This window comes from Polyodon spathula, chromosome 1, assembly GCF_017654505.1.
Source record: "Polyodon spathula isolate WHYD16114869_AA chromosome 1, ASM1765450v1, whole genome shotgun sequence".
In the NCBI taxonomy this organism is placed as follows: Eukaryota; Metazoa; Chordata; class Actinopteri; order Acipenseriformes; family Polyodontidae; genus Polyodon; species Polyodon spathula.
In genome coordinates, this window is record NC_054534.1 from 26,367,630 (window position 1) to 26,387,537 (window position 19,908).

The 19,908-nt window shown below is 37.6% G+C and overlaps 1 protein-coding gene across 3 annotated transcripts; it reads right to left on the minus strand.

Moving 5' to 3' along the window:
* Window positions 1-652: 652 nt before the first annotated feature.
* On the minus strand, window positions 653-19,373 carry LOC121316239 (nucleoporin p54-like). Of its 3 annotated transcripts, XM_041251181.1 has the most exons (14): window positions 19,295-19,373; window positions 17,330-17,422; window positions 16,466-16,543; window positions 12,672-12,707; window positions 8,224-8,373; window positions 7,771-7,997; window positions 7,016-7,203; window positions 6,553-6,749; window positions 4,994-5,048; window positions 4,374-4,467; window positions 2,220-2,327; window positions 1,760-1,879; window positions 1,515-1,625; window positions 653-1,164 (listed from the first exon to the last, which is right to left on the minus strand). In XM_041251181.1, exons 1-14 carry the CDS (start codon window positions 19,329-19,331, stop codon window positions 1,036-1,038), a joined length of 1,623 nt encoding a protein of 540 aa, XP_041107115.1. In that variant the 5' UTR covers window positions 19,332-19,373; the 3' UTR covers window positions 653-1,035. The 3 variants fall into 3 exon arrangements, with proteins under 3 accessions (XP_041107115.1, XP_041107133.1, XP_041107124.1); XM_041251199.1 differs by lacking the exon at window positions 17,330-17,422; XM_041251190.1 differs by lacking the exon at window positions 12,672-12,707.
* Between the last annotated feature and the right edge of the window lie 535 nt (window positions 19,374-19,908).

The window sequence follows — 19,908 nt, forward strand, 5'->3', positions numbered from 1 at the left end:
AATGGGGGGGGGGGGGGGGGGGGGGGGGGGGGGGGGGGGGGGGGGGGGGGGGGGTAATAATTGGATACACCAAATAAAATAAAAAATAATTCTTGCAGTAGTCCTCGTGTGCCTCAAATATTAATTTTTCAGTTAGCAATAACAGTTAGACAGCCTTGATTACAAACAACAGTATTGTCTGGTATATGAATGTGAACATAAAGCAACATGATGGGACAACGGGGGCAAGTCAGGACCCAGGTTGATGGCTGGCAGATCATCTGTTTTGTTTTGTACCTGGAAGCATATGCAGCACAAAAATAAAAACACATTACGAGTCCCAAGTGAGATGTCTACTGATCCCCATGGAAACAAAGACATACAGAAAGCCATCACTTTCAAACCTGTATATCTTTCAAATGCAGTGTAACCTCAATCCTGAAAAAGCATGCTTTCTCACAGTAAGCTTTGAATTGTATTTAATTGTATTTATTTTTTAAATGAACCAAATACTTTATCCATTAGATTAATAACCTCAATTCAAACATCTGAGTGCAAAAAAAAAAAAAAAATAGCAGAAAAATGCTTTGAGTTGTTTTTTTAAGCCATTACCTTATTTGGACCTTTTCAAGTTAAAGCATTACAGCAGGGAAAATTTAGTCAAACAATTAGAAAGTTTTATTTATTTATTTATTGTTCTATTAAACAATTCCAACTTTAAAACCAAAACTTTTTGCAGAAAATAGTCCTTGGATGGATATTCCAGTAAAAAAAGAGATGCTGCACATTACTAAAACACTACAAAACAAATCTGCTTTTGTAAAATACTTGGTCTGTTCAACAGAAGTGTTCCTTTATCTGTATTGTCACTGATAGGGAGTGGGAGGCAGGTATGCCAGTTGTGTCTGCTTAGCCAGGTTACTGTCCAATTCAATTGGCTATCTTCCAGTGCGACTACCTTGATGGGGTAGCTTTCACTACCATGGTATTCAGCACATAAATGCTCCCTACTGCCTTTCCCCTCCCATAACATGATGCCTGAAAGCAGGTCTGTTGTCAGCTGAATGGCCCTCCTCTGGTGTGGACGCTGTCATGAAGCCCATGTTCTATGAGCTTGATGTCCTCCACATCGTCCTTGACGACACTGATCAAATGGCTTAGGCCTTCCTGTTGCTGCTTCAAGTGCTGGACAGGAAAGGAAAATATTTCAGTGTAATTATAAACTGTCTCTGCTACTGAGTTGTGTTCATTTTCTCCTCATTGCTATTGCCCAAAGGCCTTTCATAATGCTAACAGGCAAATGTTTTTTTCCATTTCAGTATCATAAGCACTGCTGGCACTATTACACAAGCAGTCTAATCATAATCCTCCCAAATGGGGATCAGGGAAACCTAGTGTACAAAGCCATGACGCAGTAATGGTCACGTGCTGGTTATTCACAGCGTAAATCAGCCTCGGCCCTGACACACAACATTAATCTGCAGGGCATATTTTTATATTGTGCTGCTCCCAGAGCTTGGCCAGTATAAACTCACCTGCTTGATTTCCCGAAGGAGATCTGCGTCTACGCTGTACCGCTCCTCTGACCTAGCGGCTCCGAAGTGATTCTGCATCCTAATCTGGGACATGAGTTCATTCAAGCGACCCTGAAGGAAACAGTACTCATAGTTACCTTCCTAGAATATACCAAGTTTCTCACCTGACACACTAAAGTGTTCAGACCATCAGATTTAGTAAATTAAATACATACATCACAGAAACAACCAACAAATCTGTCTACCTTAAACTGAGTTGGTGCATTCAGTTCACTCTGTATTGTGTCCAGTTGAACACGTAGGTGCTCCTCATCAACCTGGATTGCATAGCCACTTTTTCTTTGGATTTCTTGCTTGATTAATACCTGAGGAAGTGATCCAAAACAGCACTTTCTAATTTAGGGTACAAGTTTAAACTTTATGAATTCTATAAAAATAAAAAAGCACAATAGCTATATTGTTCTATTGCCAATCATGGTGTTGGTACATTGTACTCATGCAAATACTCAAATTGAATATATAGCTTTCATTATTAAAACAAAACCTGACAGGGGCCAGAACTCCTACACCCTCAATAGCTTGCAAAAAGAAACGTTCAAGTTTCATCACCATTGAATGACTGGTGTTCAAATGTATTGCTAAAAATGTGCGTTTGACATAAAGCTTGCTGGTGAATATTAAAAGGTAAATGAAGACCGCACTTACCTGCAAGACTCTGTGTGACAGGTCCATCAGTTTTCTCCTGTACTGGGCTATTTTTGCCACTGTTGTAGCCTGGTTCTTCTGTAGTTCACTTATGTCTTCAGAGATTATCTATAAACAAATTGACAATAACACAAGTGCAAGCATAAGACAACTGAATACATGAAATATTTACCCATATGAACAAATGTTGCAATAAAATATGAGGCACAGTGGTGATCTTACGAGTCTTGGTGCCTCAATCTGTTAACTTTTACTGATTTGCAGAGAATGTTTTTCCACAGCAGCACTTCAAAGTGAACTACTGACTTAATTACAGGTTATATATATATAGACACACACACACACAGTCAAACTTCACTATAACGAACCCAAACCCTATTATAGTAAACAACCTGATATAACTAACATTTCTCCAGGTCCCAGGGGGGTTTGTTATAATGAAGTTATATTGTAATTGTACTTATTTATATACACAAATAGCACAGCCTTGTAACTATGGCTCTGCACTATAGCACTATAAAGGGTGAGCACTGTAAATGGCTTATTTTCAAATAAAAAATATTTTTTATTCATGCTGATATCTTTAAACAATGACAGTAAATAGCTAAGTAGACTTCTTTTTTTAGGACGGCCAATTGATGATCCAGGACACACAGTCAACACATTCTGCAAACACTGCAGAGTCTCAATAAGACTACAAAAACAACTGACCCTATTAACAATGCTACTCCACATTCTGCTTTGAATAAAATAAACTGCTTCTAGAAGCATCCATGTTGGAGGTTAACGACAAAAAGTGAAGGGCAGAATTGAAACTAGCGTTTCTAGTGGCAAATCAAACCACCATTTGGAAGACCTGGTCAGCTGTCCTTTGTTACAAATGCTAGTTGTAGATAGGCACAGCTGAAAAGTCACTGCTATCTACAGGGCATTTGTGTCCCCTAACAAGTAATATTTATTGGCAACACGACATAATACAGGAAAAAATGTTCACTGCACTTTATTTGGTAATAACCCATCTTCCTTGCTTACAACTCACTCTGTATGTAAGCTACCCTCAATCAATAAACTTTGCTCACACACTCAGCCTGCACATTCATTCCCAGTTGCGTCAGCACACGCCTTAACCTAATAGTGAATTTTTTTTTATAGTTTACTATTATTTAACTTCCTCAAATAATTGCTCCTCTCCTGTAACTTCTATCTTTCCTTAAGTTTGTTTAAATGCTTGCTGTTTCATTGCTGACAAGAAAAATGATTCAAATGTATTTATGCGTGCTGCACAAAGTGGGGTGTAGCCCCCTCAATATTTGTTCTGGCCCCCCTTCCACCTCATCATGGAAAGGCTGGCGCCGCTGTCATGACAAATTTGCCATGCTCCCTGCCATTGATTGAGTGCTTTCACTACTTAACTTGCATGCCTATTGCGCAGTAAATTTGAGCGAGAACCAAAACTTTTGACAAAAAAAAAAGCTAATTAGATGTCCATTTTAATGTAATAGTTTTAATAAAATTAAGATTAATAGCATGCAGTTTTAAGAGCATTAGAGTGATAAATATATTTGCTTTGTATTTGTATTATTAAATGGCAATCACAAATCCCCCCCCCCCCCAAGATTTAGACATTGACATTGGACATTATCTGGCCCTCCAGTGAATGTAATTGAATACCCCTGCCCTAGTCTCTGTAAATCACCTTGGATAAATGTGTCTGTTAAATAAACAAATAATAATAATTTTAAAAAGCTGTTATGAAGAAAAAAAATTCTGTTGGTACTTACTTTGTTGAAATGTAAGACAAGTTTAATTACACAGCAGGCTTGTTTATTTAGTTTTAAAATTAATAGAATTGTATTTTTTGTTTGAAATACAAGAAAACTAGCAGCACTTGGCTACCATTATTTAACATTCATGTGCGGAATAAATTAGCAATAATACTTGTGCTATTTCTAGCTGCTAGCCACATGACTTAGATTACAGGAAAACTGTGGCCTGAATAGCTTATTCCCGTCATAAAATTGCTTATTACTTTGCAGCTTTGCAGTATTTCTTTTATAGCATTTTTGTTTATTTATTTTTTGGCAGTGTATCGTATTTTGAAAAGATTTTGCTAGGAGTATCACTGTCAATTAAAATTAATATGGGGGCACTTACATCCATTCTGGTCTGGTGCTGCTTTGTCATCTGCTCTTGGATCTTTAGTCTTCTTAGTAGTTCTTTAAAACCAACCATTGGCACTGGAATCAAACTGCAAAAACAGCACGCATTTAATACTGGGAATGAACATGGAAACAACCGAACAAATCATTCCGTCTTATTCGTGTTTTTTTTTTGTTAGTTTTTAAAAATCATATTAGCATGAGACTGCCTGCTGACTGTCTAAGATAAATAATAAAACTGACAAAACAAATATTAAATCAATTCCTTTGTTAGCAGCAGTTAAAAACTTGAAGATATCTTTTACCAAATGAACCAACCTAGTTTAAGAGCAGCAGCCCTAAACCTCCCCACCACGCGTTACTGCATATTTGGGGCCAGGCTTGTATTACACCAGCTCACCTGGATCTTCAAATGGCCTGTAAATTACTGTTTAAAAGCTGGAACTTGTACTGCTCAGAGAACAGCACCATGTCCTATAACTTTATTAATCCAATCTAACTTTTCCCCTATAAGTAGATTTGATTTTAGCAGTTTCTAATTTCTATACCTTTTGGATCTCCAACAGGAATACACTAAAGACACAACACATTTTGAATATGAAAAGAAAGACATACTTTTCTGCATCTGGATTGTCCACTTTAGCTTGCTCCCAAATTATTGGATCGACACCTGAAAACATAAAATAAGTAATAATTAATATAACCATCAGAATAAAATGTCCATATTTATTTTAATACTCCCAGTCTCTAAATATCCCACCACCAAGTTACTCTGTCCACCTTTTGATAAACAGGCTGCATACAGGTGAGGGAAAAAAAAAACATCTGTCACATCTTGGGTTTTCCTGCTCTGTTCCAGAGTCAGACAAACCAAAATAAGACAGTTCAGCAGTTTAAAGACCTCTGCATGTGCCTACTGCAAGAAACATGCATCTAACTAGCCTGCTTGATTTTTTTGAGGATGCAACATCGATAATGGATAATTGCAAAGCATATGACATGGTTTATTTAGATTTCCAGAAAGCTTTTGACAAAGTCCCGCATAAAAGATTAATTCTCAAACTGAACGCAGTAGGAATTCAAGGAAACGCATGGTACACATGGTAACCAGTGAACTACCACAGGGATCAGTATTAGGTCCTCTGCTATTCCTAATCTACATTAATGATTTAGATTCTGGCATAGTAAGCAAACAAAAATAGGAGGAGTGGCAAACACTGTTGCAGCAGCAAAGGTCATTCAAAATGATTTAGACAAGATTCAGCACTGGGCAGACGCATGGCAAATGACATTTAAGAGCGAAAAGTGTAAGGTACTGCACGCAGGAAATAAAAATGTACATTATAAATATCATATGGGAGATACTGAAATTGGAGAAGGAATCTATGAAAAAGACCTAGGAGTTTTTGTTGACTCAGAAATGTCTTCATCTAGACAATGTGGGGAAGCTATAAAAAAGGACAACAAGATGCTCGGATACATTGTGAAAAGTGTTGAATTTAAATCAAGGGAAGTAATGTTAAAACGGTACAATGCATTAGTAAGACCTCATCTTGAATATTGTGTTCAGTTCTGGTCACCTCGCTATAAAAAAGATATTGCTGCTCTAGAAAGAGTACAAAGAAGAGCGACCAGAATTATTCCAGGTTTTAAATGCATGTCATATGCAGACAGGCTAAAAGAATTGAATCTGTTCAGTTTTGAACAAAGAAGACTACGCAGAGACCTAATTCAAGCATTCAAAATTCTAAAAGGTATTGACAATGTCGACCAAAGGGACTTTTTCAACCTGAAAAATCGTGAGGGTCTGGAATCAACTCCCCAGTAAAGTTGAAGCTGACACCCTGGGATCCTTCAAGAAGCTGCTTGATGAGATTCTGGGATCAATAAGCTACTAACAACCAAACGAGCAAGATGGGCCGAATGGCCTCCTCTCGTTTGTAAACTTTCTTATGTTCTAATACGTGGAAAATGGTCAATTCCACCTATTCATCCTAGACTCTTAAATCTAGCAAAACATTTTCTCTGATATTTGGACTAATGATTTTTTGTGTCAGATGTTGGATGCCTAATTACATTAATTCCAGCGACGACTAAATTGTTCAGTTGAGTCAATTCATTGTTGCAGTCCTACTAATATAAAAAATGCGTTTCAGACATTCTTGTTCACCTACCAGCTGGCGGGTTCTGTAGGAGTTGTTTAAGCTGTGCCGGGGAAAGCTCTGTCCTGGTCAGGGTACGAACCACTCCCAGCTGCAGCAGCTGATTCTTTATATTGGCCTGTTCAACGTAGTTAAAGAGAGTCGTGGCTGGAATCCTCTTCGATGTACCATTAGGAGAACGTTCAACGACGTAAATGAGGACTTCTGTCCTGAGACAAATTAAAATCAATGCCTACTTAAAGCAGCAAGGGATAAATGTTTTGCCAACAACTCCCTTTCTATGCATTGTTACAATAACTGACAATTTTACACATCCTACAAACAAAAAATAAATCAATTTTCTGTGTAAAATCATAACATGTACTTCAAGTGAGGTTTCTGTCCTTACATAAAGTTCACTCTTTCAATTAAACAAACTCAGATACCACTCTCCTAATTAAAAAGAACATATTAACTCAGTTCCTGAGATACTTACTGATTATCTGGCAGTGCTTTGACCCCCTCCACATTCACTGTCAGAGTCTGGTTGCCCCCCAGAACTTTATGAAGAGCCTCGACAAGCTGCTGCTGCAGATTCCGGATATCATCTTCCTTCCTGTTAAAAGCCAAAATCACCAGGCCATCTTCATCCTTGCTGCCAGGGATGCAACTGAAGCCTACAGCCTGCAGAAAACAGAGGCGTCATTATGATAAGAAAAATCAAATAAGACCCATGTTTCTCTCATCTTCCATATTGAGGGTACAGCTACAATCATCTACATGTTTGTCTTGTCAGGAGAACTGGTGTCAAAATCACCAGGGATCTGGAAGTAATAATAGTAGTAAGCTATTTGTTTAAAAGTTAATTTTAATTTATAAGCAATACCTTCTTGAGGATGCTAAAACTGCTACCACTGTTATCAATGCTTTTAACCTAAGATGTTCACTTAAAAATAGCGAGTAATGTAGCATTACTCCAGGACAACAGGTAGACACTGTAAATTCTTGTTTTTCTACCCTCAATCTGAGACTAAATGAGCCACGTAGACTGAAAGAAACTACTATAAATAACCTGGATGGATGGATTGATCCTTAATGTATCCAGGTCTAGTTAGGTTGTTTTGGCCTTATTTAGCACAGATAGTACAGGGCACTAGCAGGTGGTCACAAGAACAGAGGAAAAGGATTTAATAAGCATGGAGGCCAAACAGCTCTCTCCAGTACTACCAGCCCATCTTTCAAGAACCTTACCTTAAACCTGCAGAAGGGGTTTTCCTGTGTGAAGTCCACAGGTGGGATGCTGTTGTTAAAGTACCCTTTGCCTGTCCCCCAGAAAGCTTGCAGTTGGTTCCATTTAGCTAAGATTGCATCACGCTCATCTCCTAGAAGTGTTGGTGCAGAGAGCGCGCTTGCTGTGTTGATCAGCTGATTGGACTGCACAGGGGCCTGTGCTAGCTGTCCAAAGAGGCCTCCTGAAGCTAAACACACAAGCAAGCGGTTAGCTGTGCCTAACCTCCCACAGGGCTTAACAATGCTACTCCATCCTAGCTTAACTTGCTCCCCAAGTCAGACTGCACATATTGGGCACCACCACAGACCAAAGTACAAAAACAGGACACAATGTAGACCAAGTGAAGACATAGGGAACATGAGTGCTTTTGCTTCTTAAAAATGGATTAGTATTTTAGTTATTTTCCAACTTACTCTGCTGCTGTGTGTTAAAGCCCCCGAAACCCAAACCAGTTCCCAGGCCAGTGCCAAGGCTAGTGCCAAGACCGGTACTCGTGTTAGTGCCTGTGCCAAAACCAGAGGAAAAACCAAATCCTTTGCTCAGGGTGTGGCCAAAAAGTCCTCCTGTAAAAACAACACATACACATTACAAAAACACATACCTTAGTGATAAAATAACACTTGAATTCACTGAAATTGTAAAATAGGTGACAACGTCAAAATATCTGAGAATGAGAATTAGCACTGAGGGACACTCCCTTTCTCTGTAGGGTTACATGACAATCAAGTTGAAATGGGTTTAGTGTTCTTCAGCAGCTTTCATCAACACAGGAGCTCAAAATGCTTAACAATAACTCTACAACTGGATCACTGAAAAACAAACTTACAGTCGCTTTAAATGTTGATGTTGTTGATGTTTTTTTTTTTTTTGGTTTTTATTCTGAAAGTCACAAGAGCTTGTGCAGCCCACAACCTGTGTGTCCCCAATATGAGCACCTCCCTAGTAGGAGTGCGATATGCTGTATTGCAGCGTTCCCTCTAAGCTTTTTAGATACTGAGAAACTTGCCGTTTTGACTGAGAAAGGGTAAATTATCAGTGAGAAACCTTAGGCCACGCATTAACCCTTTTAATATATTTTTGTTGCATTACACAACTTTGAAACAGTATTCCAACACAAGTATCTCAACAATTTTACAATTTACTTTAAATTTAAACAAGACATTTACTGTGGCTCTGCCTCTGATTTTGAATCATTACCTGATCCTATGCAGCTCTGTCAGTTATAGATATAGACTGCATGCTTAACTGGTGGTCTGCATAAAATTGCTTTATACCACTGCATAAAACACTGGCATCTGCAGTGTCTTCAATTATAACCATCTTTAGGGCTACTAATTGTTCCATTCTTGGGAATATCAAATTACATTTTTCAAAAATAGCCAATTCCATTTGTTCCCACTTTTTATCAACATATTAATAATTAATGTATTTGCATACAAATATAATATTGCTAGTTAAAATAAGTACATTTAATAAATATTACTTTTTTTTCTCAATCAGACTCTTGTTTCTGTAACAGTAAGTAAAGCACCTGAAGTCACTTCAAACCTGTCATAATGTTTACAGCTATCACTTGGCTCATTGCTAGCATTAAAATAAACAAGAAAACCTAAGAATTATATTACAGTTCAGAAAACCAAATGTGCAGCACAGTTGTGAGAATCATATTTACAGTCTTCCACTAACACAATAGTTCAGTCTACAAATACAGGTGTTTTGAAAAGACCTGTTTAGCTTATTGGCTGGCATTTACAATAACAATAAACAATATGAAACAGTTTAGTAACGGTCCAGCAATGTCAGTGAGAGTAATCCTATGTACAGTACTCTAACAATTAAGTTTAGCATTTTACTGGCATTATAACCAGGATAAAATATGAAACACTGATAGACGCACTGACTGACTCGCTGCCCTAAAACACGTTCACTGTCTTACCCTATTGTAATTTAAATAGCGCCCTTTTAATGCAAACGGACAATTAATCCTCTCAGTTGTTTCGTTCCTAATTTGTTTCGTTATTTGCAAGATTTAAAAAAAGGCGTGTCTCCAGAAAGAATGTCTTTTATGAAACCAATAGTGTGTGGTGTAGTGACTATACATCCATTACACAGTAAAGTTATTAATTTCCTTTAAAGAGTGGTATTATTATATTTAATGGTATTTACTCGTACATAACGCTAATTACAGCAAAACTAAGAATACTATCGAACCATTCTCATATAGATAAGATTTCTTTCAGCTCTAGTCTTACTGAAACATTGCTTTTTTTTTCTTTGTCGGTGCAGCCGCCATGTTGAGTTTCAGCAGAGACAGAGTAAAGTCACATGATGAATAAACTCGCAAAAAAAAAAAAAAATGGACATGTTATGTCTTCTTCAATTACTACACTTAAATGTGTATTTGACGAATGTACTGATTTTCATTTTTACCAGTTTCAAAATGCTTGATGTTATGCAATGGTCATTTTTTAAAAAGGAAATTTAAAAAACTGTCAAAGTGTGAGTATTGTGATTTTTATTTATGTTTACCTGAGTATTTATACTTCTAAATAACGCAGGATGATTGTGCAAAGTTCATGAGCAGCACCGAGCAGCACTATCTAGAGGCAGAATCACCAGACGCCTGCTTCGCCCACCCTGTACTAGTACAGATTCGCTAGTGCCCGAGCGAGTGCTGTACTAATGTGACGTGCATTTTTACAGAGAGAAATCAGATAATCAGCTGCAAGACAGACATAAATATGCTTGTGTTAATGCTTTGTAAGAATGGTCTTAAAATAATAGGTTTACTTCGAGAGGCTGGAGTCTCGATTGAGGTTGACATTTATGATAACTTGCGAAAGTTAGTAAACCGAGTGCGAAGGTTGTTGCCAGTTTCAGCGAAAAATGTGTGCATTTTAGCCTTAGAGGGAACGCTGCTGTGTTGTAGATTGTGGACCAAATGGGTCTAATGGAGAATAGCTGTAGTCCTCTGTTGGAAAATAGGAGGTACTGCATGAGTACAGTGATATAACTAAATATGAAGAGTCCATTATGTGAAGAATATTAATAGGCAAATTCATAAAAAGTCCAGAAATGCAGATATGACAGTGGAATCGTGTGCTGATGGGTGCACCAAAGCTGAACATGCTTCTTTAGGGCGTGTAGGTGTGCAGACTATTAGGAAGTGGCTGACACCAGTAGCTGCTCAAACTGACTATTTGGATCATCCTCTCTACAGGTGAGGGTCATTCGTGTTGATTGAGCTAATTTATCATTCCAAGAGAGACACAACTGAAGAAACAGCTGCTTGGATTTATGTGGATTGCTGTTCTCCAGAGTCTAAAGCCCAGACAAAATGTGTAGTTGTATATGCTGCATGCTTCCATGTTTCCAGAAACAAAGAAACATTTTGCCTTTAGCCAATCTGTAGAGACTCTGTGAGCATGTCATGGATCATGCAAAAGTGTCTGGATCCATACGAACAAATCTGCAATAACTTAAGTGAAGTTCATTTAAAAGATTATGGTACGCTCCTCTCTCCTCACAAATTAGGGTCCACTGCCTTGTCCAATTGTCTCTGTTCCTGTGCTTTACCCTTCTTTTACAGTTTTATGCAGCTTGAAAAAGTTTCCCCGACAATTTCTGATGAACCACGTTTCCACATGTAAGCTGGCCTTAAGAAAAGCAGCAATCACCACAAATCCAAACAGCTGTTTCTTCACTTTGAATGGTAAATCAGCCCAATCAATAACCCATGTCTGATTGTCAGCACCTGATTTCTGTGAACAGCTTGATCCAAATAATCGGTTTGTGCAACACCAGCAGCCATTTACACTTAAGTGTGACTTTAGTGAAAATACCAACAGCTGACTGTGATATGATGATTCGTAACTCACAGATGACATGTGGAATGTAGTAATTGAATGTTATACTTGGAGAGTTTAAGAATTTTTTATAAAACTAGAAATTGATAAACACTAGTTTTAACCAGTAATTCTCTGAGCCCTTCAGTCACGTGGTAAAATATTTAATATTCTGAAACTAATCAACCTCTTGCACTGACATCACTTTTTTGGATAACAGACAACATGTCATGTTAAATGTTCATGTTATTTTATGGCACTGAAAAAAAAGAAAAAAAAATATTATGAACCTACTGACTCCTAACTTAAAGGGTCCATGCAAGAGTCGGGGGTTACCTACAACACAGATACCACAAGACATGGGCAAAATCTATGCAGAGACATATTTTTACATCAAATGCATATGTATTTGATTACTCTAGGTCTTTAGTCCGAAACTCAGGAAACCTCAATGTAAATATTACCTGACAAAAGCTTGTGCATTTCACCTGCTACGGCTACCATTCTAGGCTACAATGAAAGGCTGATGAGAATTTAATGAGACTTTAAATCACAAAAAGTACACCTATGGTAAAGTAATGAACAGAAGTGATAATACACAGCCATAGATATGTACCGATCTCATCATTATTAGAAAACAGCACTTTATCACTTTAACTTTTGCAGGATAGGTTCTGATAAAAGCTCTCCAGGTACTGATGTATTCAATTTCCTCACTGCTCTGGGTGCGTACAGTAATCATGCAGGTACAGGGTTGGAGACAGATAATGGTGGGAATACTCACATTTTCTCAAACAAGCAACCAAAAAAGCAAGACAAAGACTTAATAAAGGGAAATGACTAAGAAAATGTGATTTAAAAAAGTAAGTATTGTTTAAAGTATCTACCTGCACTAGCCAGGCTATTACCAACATTGAAAACAGTAGCTGCAGTTGTGGAGGCACCAAAATTCCCAATATTAAAGCTGACTGCTGTTGCGTTACCATTTAATCCGAAACCCCCAAAATGAAACCCACCAGCAGTGGTGTTTGCAGCTCCCAGCCCACCAAATCCTGCAAAGAGGGAAGAAGCAGCAAGAATAGCAAGGCAAGGAAGGGTTAGCAAGAGAGAAAGAAAAACAGTATTAAACAGAATCACAGTGGAGCATAGTGGTGGGTACAAGACTACTCTGTAAGATAAAAAAGACAGGATCACAGCCAGAGGAGAGTTGCAAGGAGTTGCAATTAGGGATGAAACGATAGTAAATTTCCACGATACGAATAGTTGTGAGCCCACTCTTTCACCATACACTGATTATCACGATAGTAGTGGTGACTTTTCAATTGCTTTTGTAACTGAATAAAAAGAAAAAAACAAAAACAAGTTATGTCTTTTTTTTCTCTGTGGAATATGGTCTGCAACACAAGGAAGCTAGACTTTAAAAAAGAGCAAGATTCTAGCAAGAATGAAAAAAAAATCCTAGCACATGAGTGGAAGAAAAATAATCAATGAAATGGTCTTTATATTACCATCTAATAGTTGCACAAAATGATACCTTTATTTAAGTCTGTCAGTATGGGACTTGCAAAATTTTTTAGAAACAGAACATAATTACAAAATATGAAGCATCTATACTTCTTTTAATACATTTAAAGTAATTGCTTTACACACAAAGCAAAATACTGCTAACTATTCAATTATTTTTCAAATAGTCTGCAAAAGAAATTATTTTGTACTATACAACCTGTAAGTATAGAATAAAACAATATGGGCATGATGTTCTTTATGCATATTCCTTGTTTGTCGTTATTTCATTTATAATTTAATAAAACACATTTCAACACCGTTATCAACTTTCCCAAAGGTAGCCTGTTTTTCTGGTGGCATAATAGCCTATAACGTGTACATTTTAATGAACATATTGAAGTTATATACTGATAATTGAGGGTGGAACAGAGAACAGTATAGGGAGGGCGCCGCACTGGAAAGAAAACCTATGTTATTGAAGTGACCTTGCTTAATTCCACCAGGAGCGAAGTAGGGAGGGGTATGTTTGAAGTTGTTCCTGCTTTTACCACATTCGCAAACTTCCAAACAAGGACGAAATGATGTGATCATGTAGGATACCATATATAGAAATATATATATATAAGGGGTATATATATATATCTATATATCGCAACTATATATATGGTTCAGTCAACTTGTTTTTAACAACACCATTTTGTCCTACAGCATAGTATAATTGTCGTAAAGCGAACACTCGGCTGTAAACTAGAACACGTGTAAAGCATATATATAATTGTAGTAAAAGTACACACTAGGGCTGTCAGTTAGAACAATATAATCGTTCTGGTAAATATCGATGATTGTACCATACATTTTCGGTGCATTCCTCTTCCCGTGACGTTATCATTTTGATATCATTGCAGTTCAGTGAAAGCTTGTGCACATCAACTGAATGCGAGGAGTAATTACGCCTTGGTAGCGTCAAGAGAAAAAGAAAAACAAAACACAACATTCGCAACAAGCCTAGCAAGGTTAACATACTACAGGAGTGTTACTAAAATATTTATTCCAAACAGTTACAGTACTTAAGAGTGTAAGCTATATAAACTAGATACGAGTTTACAAAAAAAAGGTTTAATTCAGCGACAGCTGCATCATCACGCATTGTATTTTGTTAATAATGTACCACATAACCTTCACTATCTGTGAAACACAAAATCCCGACCTAAAACATAATAATAATAATAATCGCTTTTTTTTTGTTTGTTTGTTGCACATTGAATACAGAGGGGCGTACTTGCAAAGAATTTTCTCAAGACTGATTTGCTGGTAGGATTGGACCGGCAAATCAGATGCTACTTAACACAAGCAAGAAAATAAGATCACGCCCACTGTTTGTCTGGTAGAAACACTGCACGGCAGGGCGTTCGGTGCAGTTTTGTTGATAAAATTAAATAATTGTATTAACTATGAGCGTTACAAAAATGTAATTATTGAATCGATTATCCAGTATTTATATCCATGTACATAATGAGGAATGGAATCAATCGAAAAATAGGTTTTTGATTTAATCGTAGCAGCCCTAGTACACACCAATGATTTTACCCATATTTGGAGAGAAAAGGCGTCTCTTCTGCTTCCAGCCACGTTTAGTGAGTATGCGACTCGTTTTCTACGATTATCGAATAATTAAAAAATGTAACGTAATCACGATATACCGTACTATCGAAAAATCGTTTCATCCCAAGTTGCAATGCCCTGTAGACCGCGTTCATTACGAAATGGCCATTGTGGAATTTCACTCAAGCAGGGAGCTACCTTGACCTACAAATCTAGACAGGATTGCACAGTAAGATTTGTTATGAAATCCTTCAACACCAGAGAAGTCTCAGTGCTGTCTGACAGATTGGCTGTGTGGTAAAGGGGTCAAGGAACAAGCTTAAGCAATCACACTTGCATGTTCTTGCTCCCACCAGCTGCACATTTTAGTTAAAAGAACACATCAAACGTCTTATAGTGAAACCACCCTGTGAAACGAGATGGGAAAGCAGAGCTGAAGCGGTGGAAGAGTACGATGAACTGCTGTCAATTGCAGAGGATAGTACCCTCACTGGAAGCAGCTGTGTCAAATCACGAACACATTTTTGTGCAGCCTAGTGGTTTGGTACGATATACTGTACGAAATTAATACAACAAGCAAAAAACTCCAGGCAGCTAACTTCGATTTCTCTCAAGCAATTGAGCAGCTGGAGACAATAAAAATTTATCTCAGGAATTATCTAACAGACAAGGGGCACTGATAAATGCAAGGGAGTTGGCAGAGGAACTGAACATCGATGCCTGCTTTCCACCTGAGCTACACATTCAAACCTTTCAGGAAAAAAAAAAACACTTCCCCCACAAGCAGATGAGCTTATCAATGACCCCAAAAAGAAACTCAAAGTTCACTTTTTAAACCAGATATTAGACTCTGCTATACAATTGGTCAAGCAGTTTTTCACAGCTTCAGGAACACAGTGATGTACTCAGAATCCTGTACAACACCAACGCACTTGAATTATGCAACAAGCTAAAAGCTCTGTCAAGAAGAATGGATTTGGGATCCAAACCTAAGGATGTACTGGAATACATTTGCTAAAACAATATGTTTTAGTGTTTCCAAATGCATTTATTTTGCTGAGAATACTGCTGACGCTGCCAGTCACAGTTGCAAGTGGGAAGCGCAGTTTCTCAAAGTTGAAACTAATAAAAAAAACTACCTGCGGTCCACAATGATCGGTTGAATGGACTTGCAAAAATGTCAGATGAACATGAACTTGCCCAAAACCTGGATCTGAAGTAAGCCCTGTATGCTTTTGCAGCAAACAATGTCAGAAGAGTCATGTTTTCATAATCTGCAAGATATTTTTTCTAACTAAAATAATTGATCATCATTTTGGCACACTTTTAAAATTATTAACGTAATTTTATGGTAATACTGACCACTTCAGAATTGTGTGTCTGTGTGTGAAGGAAAAGGGGGGGGGGGGTTAGCACATGTTTATATTTTGTCTAGGGTGGCAAAATGTGTAAAGCGGGCCCTGGCACAGAATACACCTGTGTATCGAGTATTAAGAGTTTCCACAACATTGCAGTTGCCAGCTGAAAAGGTTTATGAGATATTTATTAGCAGTAGTAGCTGTGGCATAGGAAAAGGCAAGTTGACAACCTCACATCTCCCTTTATGGTGATGCTAACTTCAATGGCTATGATGCACCCGATACCTCATGCTGTCAATAGCTACAACCATTACTATTACATTACAGCGGCTGTGGAAATGTACCTGTTCCTGTAGCACCAAAGCCAAAGCCACCTGATGGAGCTGCAGTCGTCGTAGTTCCAAAGCCAGGGGCAGCAAGACCTGAAAATGAACATAAAACAAAAATTAAAAAGGAGAAAACCCAATACAGTAAGCCTTGAAAAAGATATGTCCTTGGGAATCTGAAACCAAGCCTTGTGTGCACCTTCTCCTTAGGGAAATAAAGCCAAGAAGACAAAAGCATAATTAAGACTAATAGTCTGGTAAGAAAATTAGACAGCCTGGCTATAACTAATTAAATAGTCTAAGTCTCATGTAGGAATAAAAAAAAAGAAGTTACACAAAACTTTATTTGGGAAGTTACTGAAGACCACCAAATGGCCCATGTTCAGTGAAGTTATATTTCATAAGACTGCACAAGAAAAAGTATTTTACCATAAAACAAGAACAACAAATCAGCATATATACCTTAATTTTAAAACTGATTTGATGTTCACTGTTTTAATACAATGCATATTTTTTAGGAAGATTCTGTTAATTGATTAACAACACTGAATAAAATTCATGTGATTAATCTTTAAATTGATTAAAACTCTACCATACTTTGCACACAGAGCCAGACTGCCACATGTATATGTAATTAGATGTGTGGAGTGGTATTCTGCCTTTGGGGTGCAAGATACAGTATTAATGTACAGTATTATTAGGAAACACCAACTTATATTCACATACAATACAGAAATTAAACCTGTCATGGCACTGTCAATAGGTTGTAGAGACAGAATTCACAGCCTGGACAATACTAAGAATCTAAAAAAAATGTTAGTAAGGAAGCAGCTGGTCCATCAAGGAATCTGAGGTTGAAAATGAACAGAGAAATGAACTTACTACCAAATCCAGACGCGTTAGTGGTGGTTGTACCAAAGCCAAAACCAGTTGATGCCGTTGTTTTGGCACCAAATGAACCAAATCCAGAGGAGCCTTAAGTAAGAAAAAAACATTTTGACTTGTGGTTCAACAATGGATTATTCTGCTATTTACACCAGCTGTAGATAACCAAATTACGCATCCCGTTAGATCCTGTTTTTATTCTGAAGTGAAGGTAAAATGATTATTATAAACCCCCAGAGCCAGACTGCCGCTCCACACATACATATACAAAGTACATATAAATGCAGCAGTCCTGGCTCTGCGGGTGCAATATGTATATGTAGTTTTTCAAAACTAAAATGTTTGTAGCAATACAGCTATAAAAAAAGACCTCTACCAGACCATTTAAATCAATTTCCATTGGCAACGCAAATACGAAGCAGCAATTCTGGTTCTGGTAAAAATGCATGTCAAAGTAGATTCACGACTGCAGGCCACGGTTAAATAAAAGTGTAATGTGACCCACTGTCTGACAAGTTTTCACTGTACGCATCTATGAACGTTGTTAATCGTAAGCATGTGTTGAAGACATTAGCTTTGTTTTTGCAAAATGTAATATTAGTATAAAAAACTATTCTTGAAAAAATCAATTCTTCCCATGTGTTTTATTCCTGAGCTACCACCTAGTGATGTAGTCTAATTTATGAACTCATAGCTAAACAATGGAAAGTAATGTTATATGTGCTTGTGTCTCTACAGCAAAACCTACCTTTTATTAAAGAACACCGACACATTGTATTGGCTGTTTTCTGATCTAACAGTAGTGTTACAAAAGTCTGACCCTACTTAACTCACAAATTAGGTTTAATAGCCATAACGTGAAATGGTTTCAGTGCCATGTTATATGTAAACAAGTCATCCTATAACCAGGCTGGTTTACAGAATTACTTTTCCTACTAGATCTCAATAACTCAATATCTCCAAACTACCATTCTTATGTAAGGTTCTACAGAGTTGTTGCAGTTCAAGTACAATAACTTCTAACTCTTGGTGGTATATTTGAGAAGTTTCAGTCTGGTTTTCCTGCTGCACATAGCACAGAGACAGCCCTTGTCAAAATTGTGAACGATCTGCTGATAAACAGTGACTTGGGCTTTCCATCAGTATTAATTATTCATGGATCTAAGTGCTGCCTTTGATACTGTAGTCATAATCTGGTTACCTTTCTGATAGGTTTCAGCTCGTCTCTATGATGGAGGTAAAATTGTCATTATCGGAAGTTGTCTGTGGTGTTCCACGGGGCTCCATTCTGGGTCCCTTGTTGTTTTCATTATATATGCTACCGTTAGGTGACATCATCTGCAGACACTGACTAGTGAACTTCCATTGCTATGCTGATGACACCCAGCTATATTTGTCCCTAAAGATAGGAGTTTCTTCTGCCTGGGTGTTATTTGCTACTTGCCTTACAGATATCAAGCATTGGATGTCACAGAATTTTCTAATGTTGAATTCGGACAAAACAGAGGTAATGCTAGTGCGTTCACAAACCAACTAAAAGTATACAAATGCAATAAATAAATTAATTATACAAAATGCCAGAGTCAGACACAAGCTGACCAACACACGGCAGTAAACTGTTTATTCAATTATCTCAAATAAAATGTGGCCCATATTCCATAGTACGACAAGCACATTATGAAAATATATCACTATTTCAACCAGATACAGCACAAGGTAATGCCTATCGTCATACACCACTGGTTAGCTTACATAGTACAGACTAGTGTGTGTGACCACACTCACAGGCCTGGCGCTGGAAGGTTTAAATAAAGAGCTACCCTATCAACCCAACACACAGTATTCGTTTGACGTATGCTGACTACCTTTATTTATTACATGTATTTATCGATATATGGCTTAAAGTATTTTAATAACAGTTTAATTTGTTTTGTTTTTTTAATTATTATTTATAAACCTCACCCGCAGTATTTGCGCCGCCGCCAAAGCTGAACGACATGATGCCAAGTCCTTCTTTGCTGGGACTCCGGTTAGAAACGCAGGCGATAGAATATTCAGTTCCACTGTACTAGAGAAATGCAGTTCCTTTACACAGTACAATTGTGAAACAGTAACAGTATTAGTAATTCACCATAATTTTACTTACCTACCCCAAACAGATGTATTAACCTTTTGTACTTTTTATTAAAGTACGTTGATATTTTTGTATTATGTAGCAACTGTCAAACCCCTATGTAACAAAGTTTTAATTGCAGCTATTATTATTGCAGGAAAAGCATCATAATACCAACAAACGTAGTCGAATTCTGTTGTTTGGCTATGTATGTCTGCATTTTATCTTGCCTTGCTGTTTACAGGAAAGTTTATGTAAATTCCACTAAAACTGGTTTTAGCTGCACATTTCAGCTGCAGCAGATTTTCGATGTTCACTAGGAGGCATCATCACATTATGCGAGAACAAAGCAAGCAACCGTAAAGGTATTTTTTGCAGCGGGGAAAAAACTTATGCAGACCCCGATTATTGTATAGGGTAGTGAGGGAACGCATGAGCGTAGGACGGAGGCCCCGGGCCGTGC

What these genes read in the sequence shown, in the direction of transcription:
- LOC121316239 (XM_041251181.1), bottom strand. Translation starts at nt 19,331, where the DNA reads ATGTCGTTCAGCTTTGGCGGCGGCGCAAATACTGCGG. An exon ending in AGCTGCAAACACCACTGCTG is followed by an intron (nt 8,374 to 12,671) that starts GTGGGTTTCATT and finishes TTGTTTTTACAG; the next exon opens with GAGGACTTTTTGGCCACACC. An exon ending in TGTCACACAGAGTCTTGCAG is followed by an intron (nt 1,880 to 2,219) that starts GTAAGTGCGGTC and finishes TCACTTCCTCAG; the next exon opens with GTATTAATCAAGCAAGAAAT.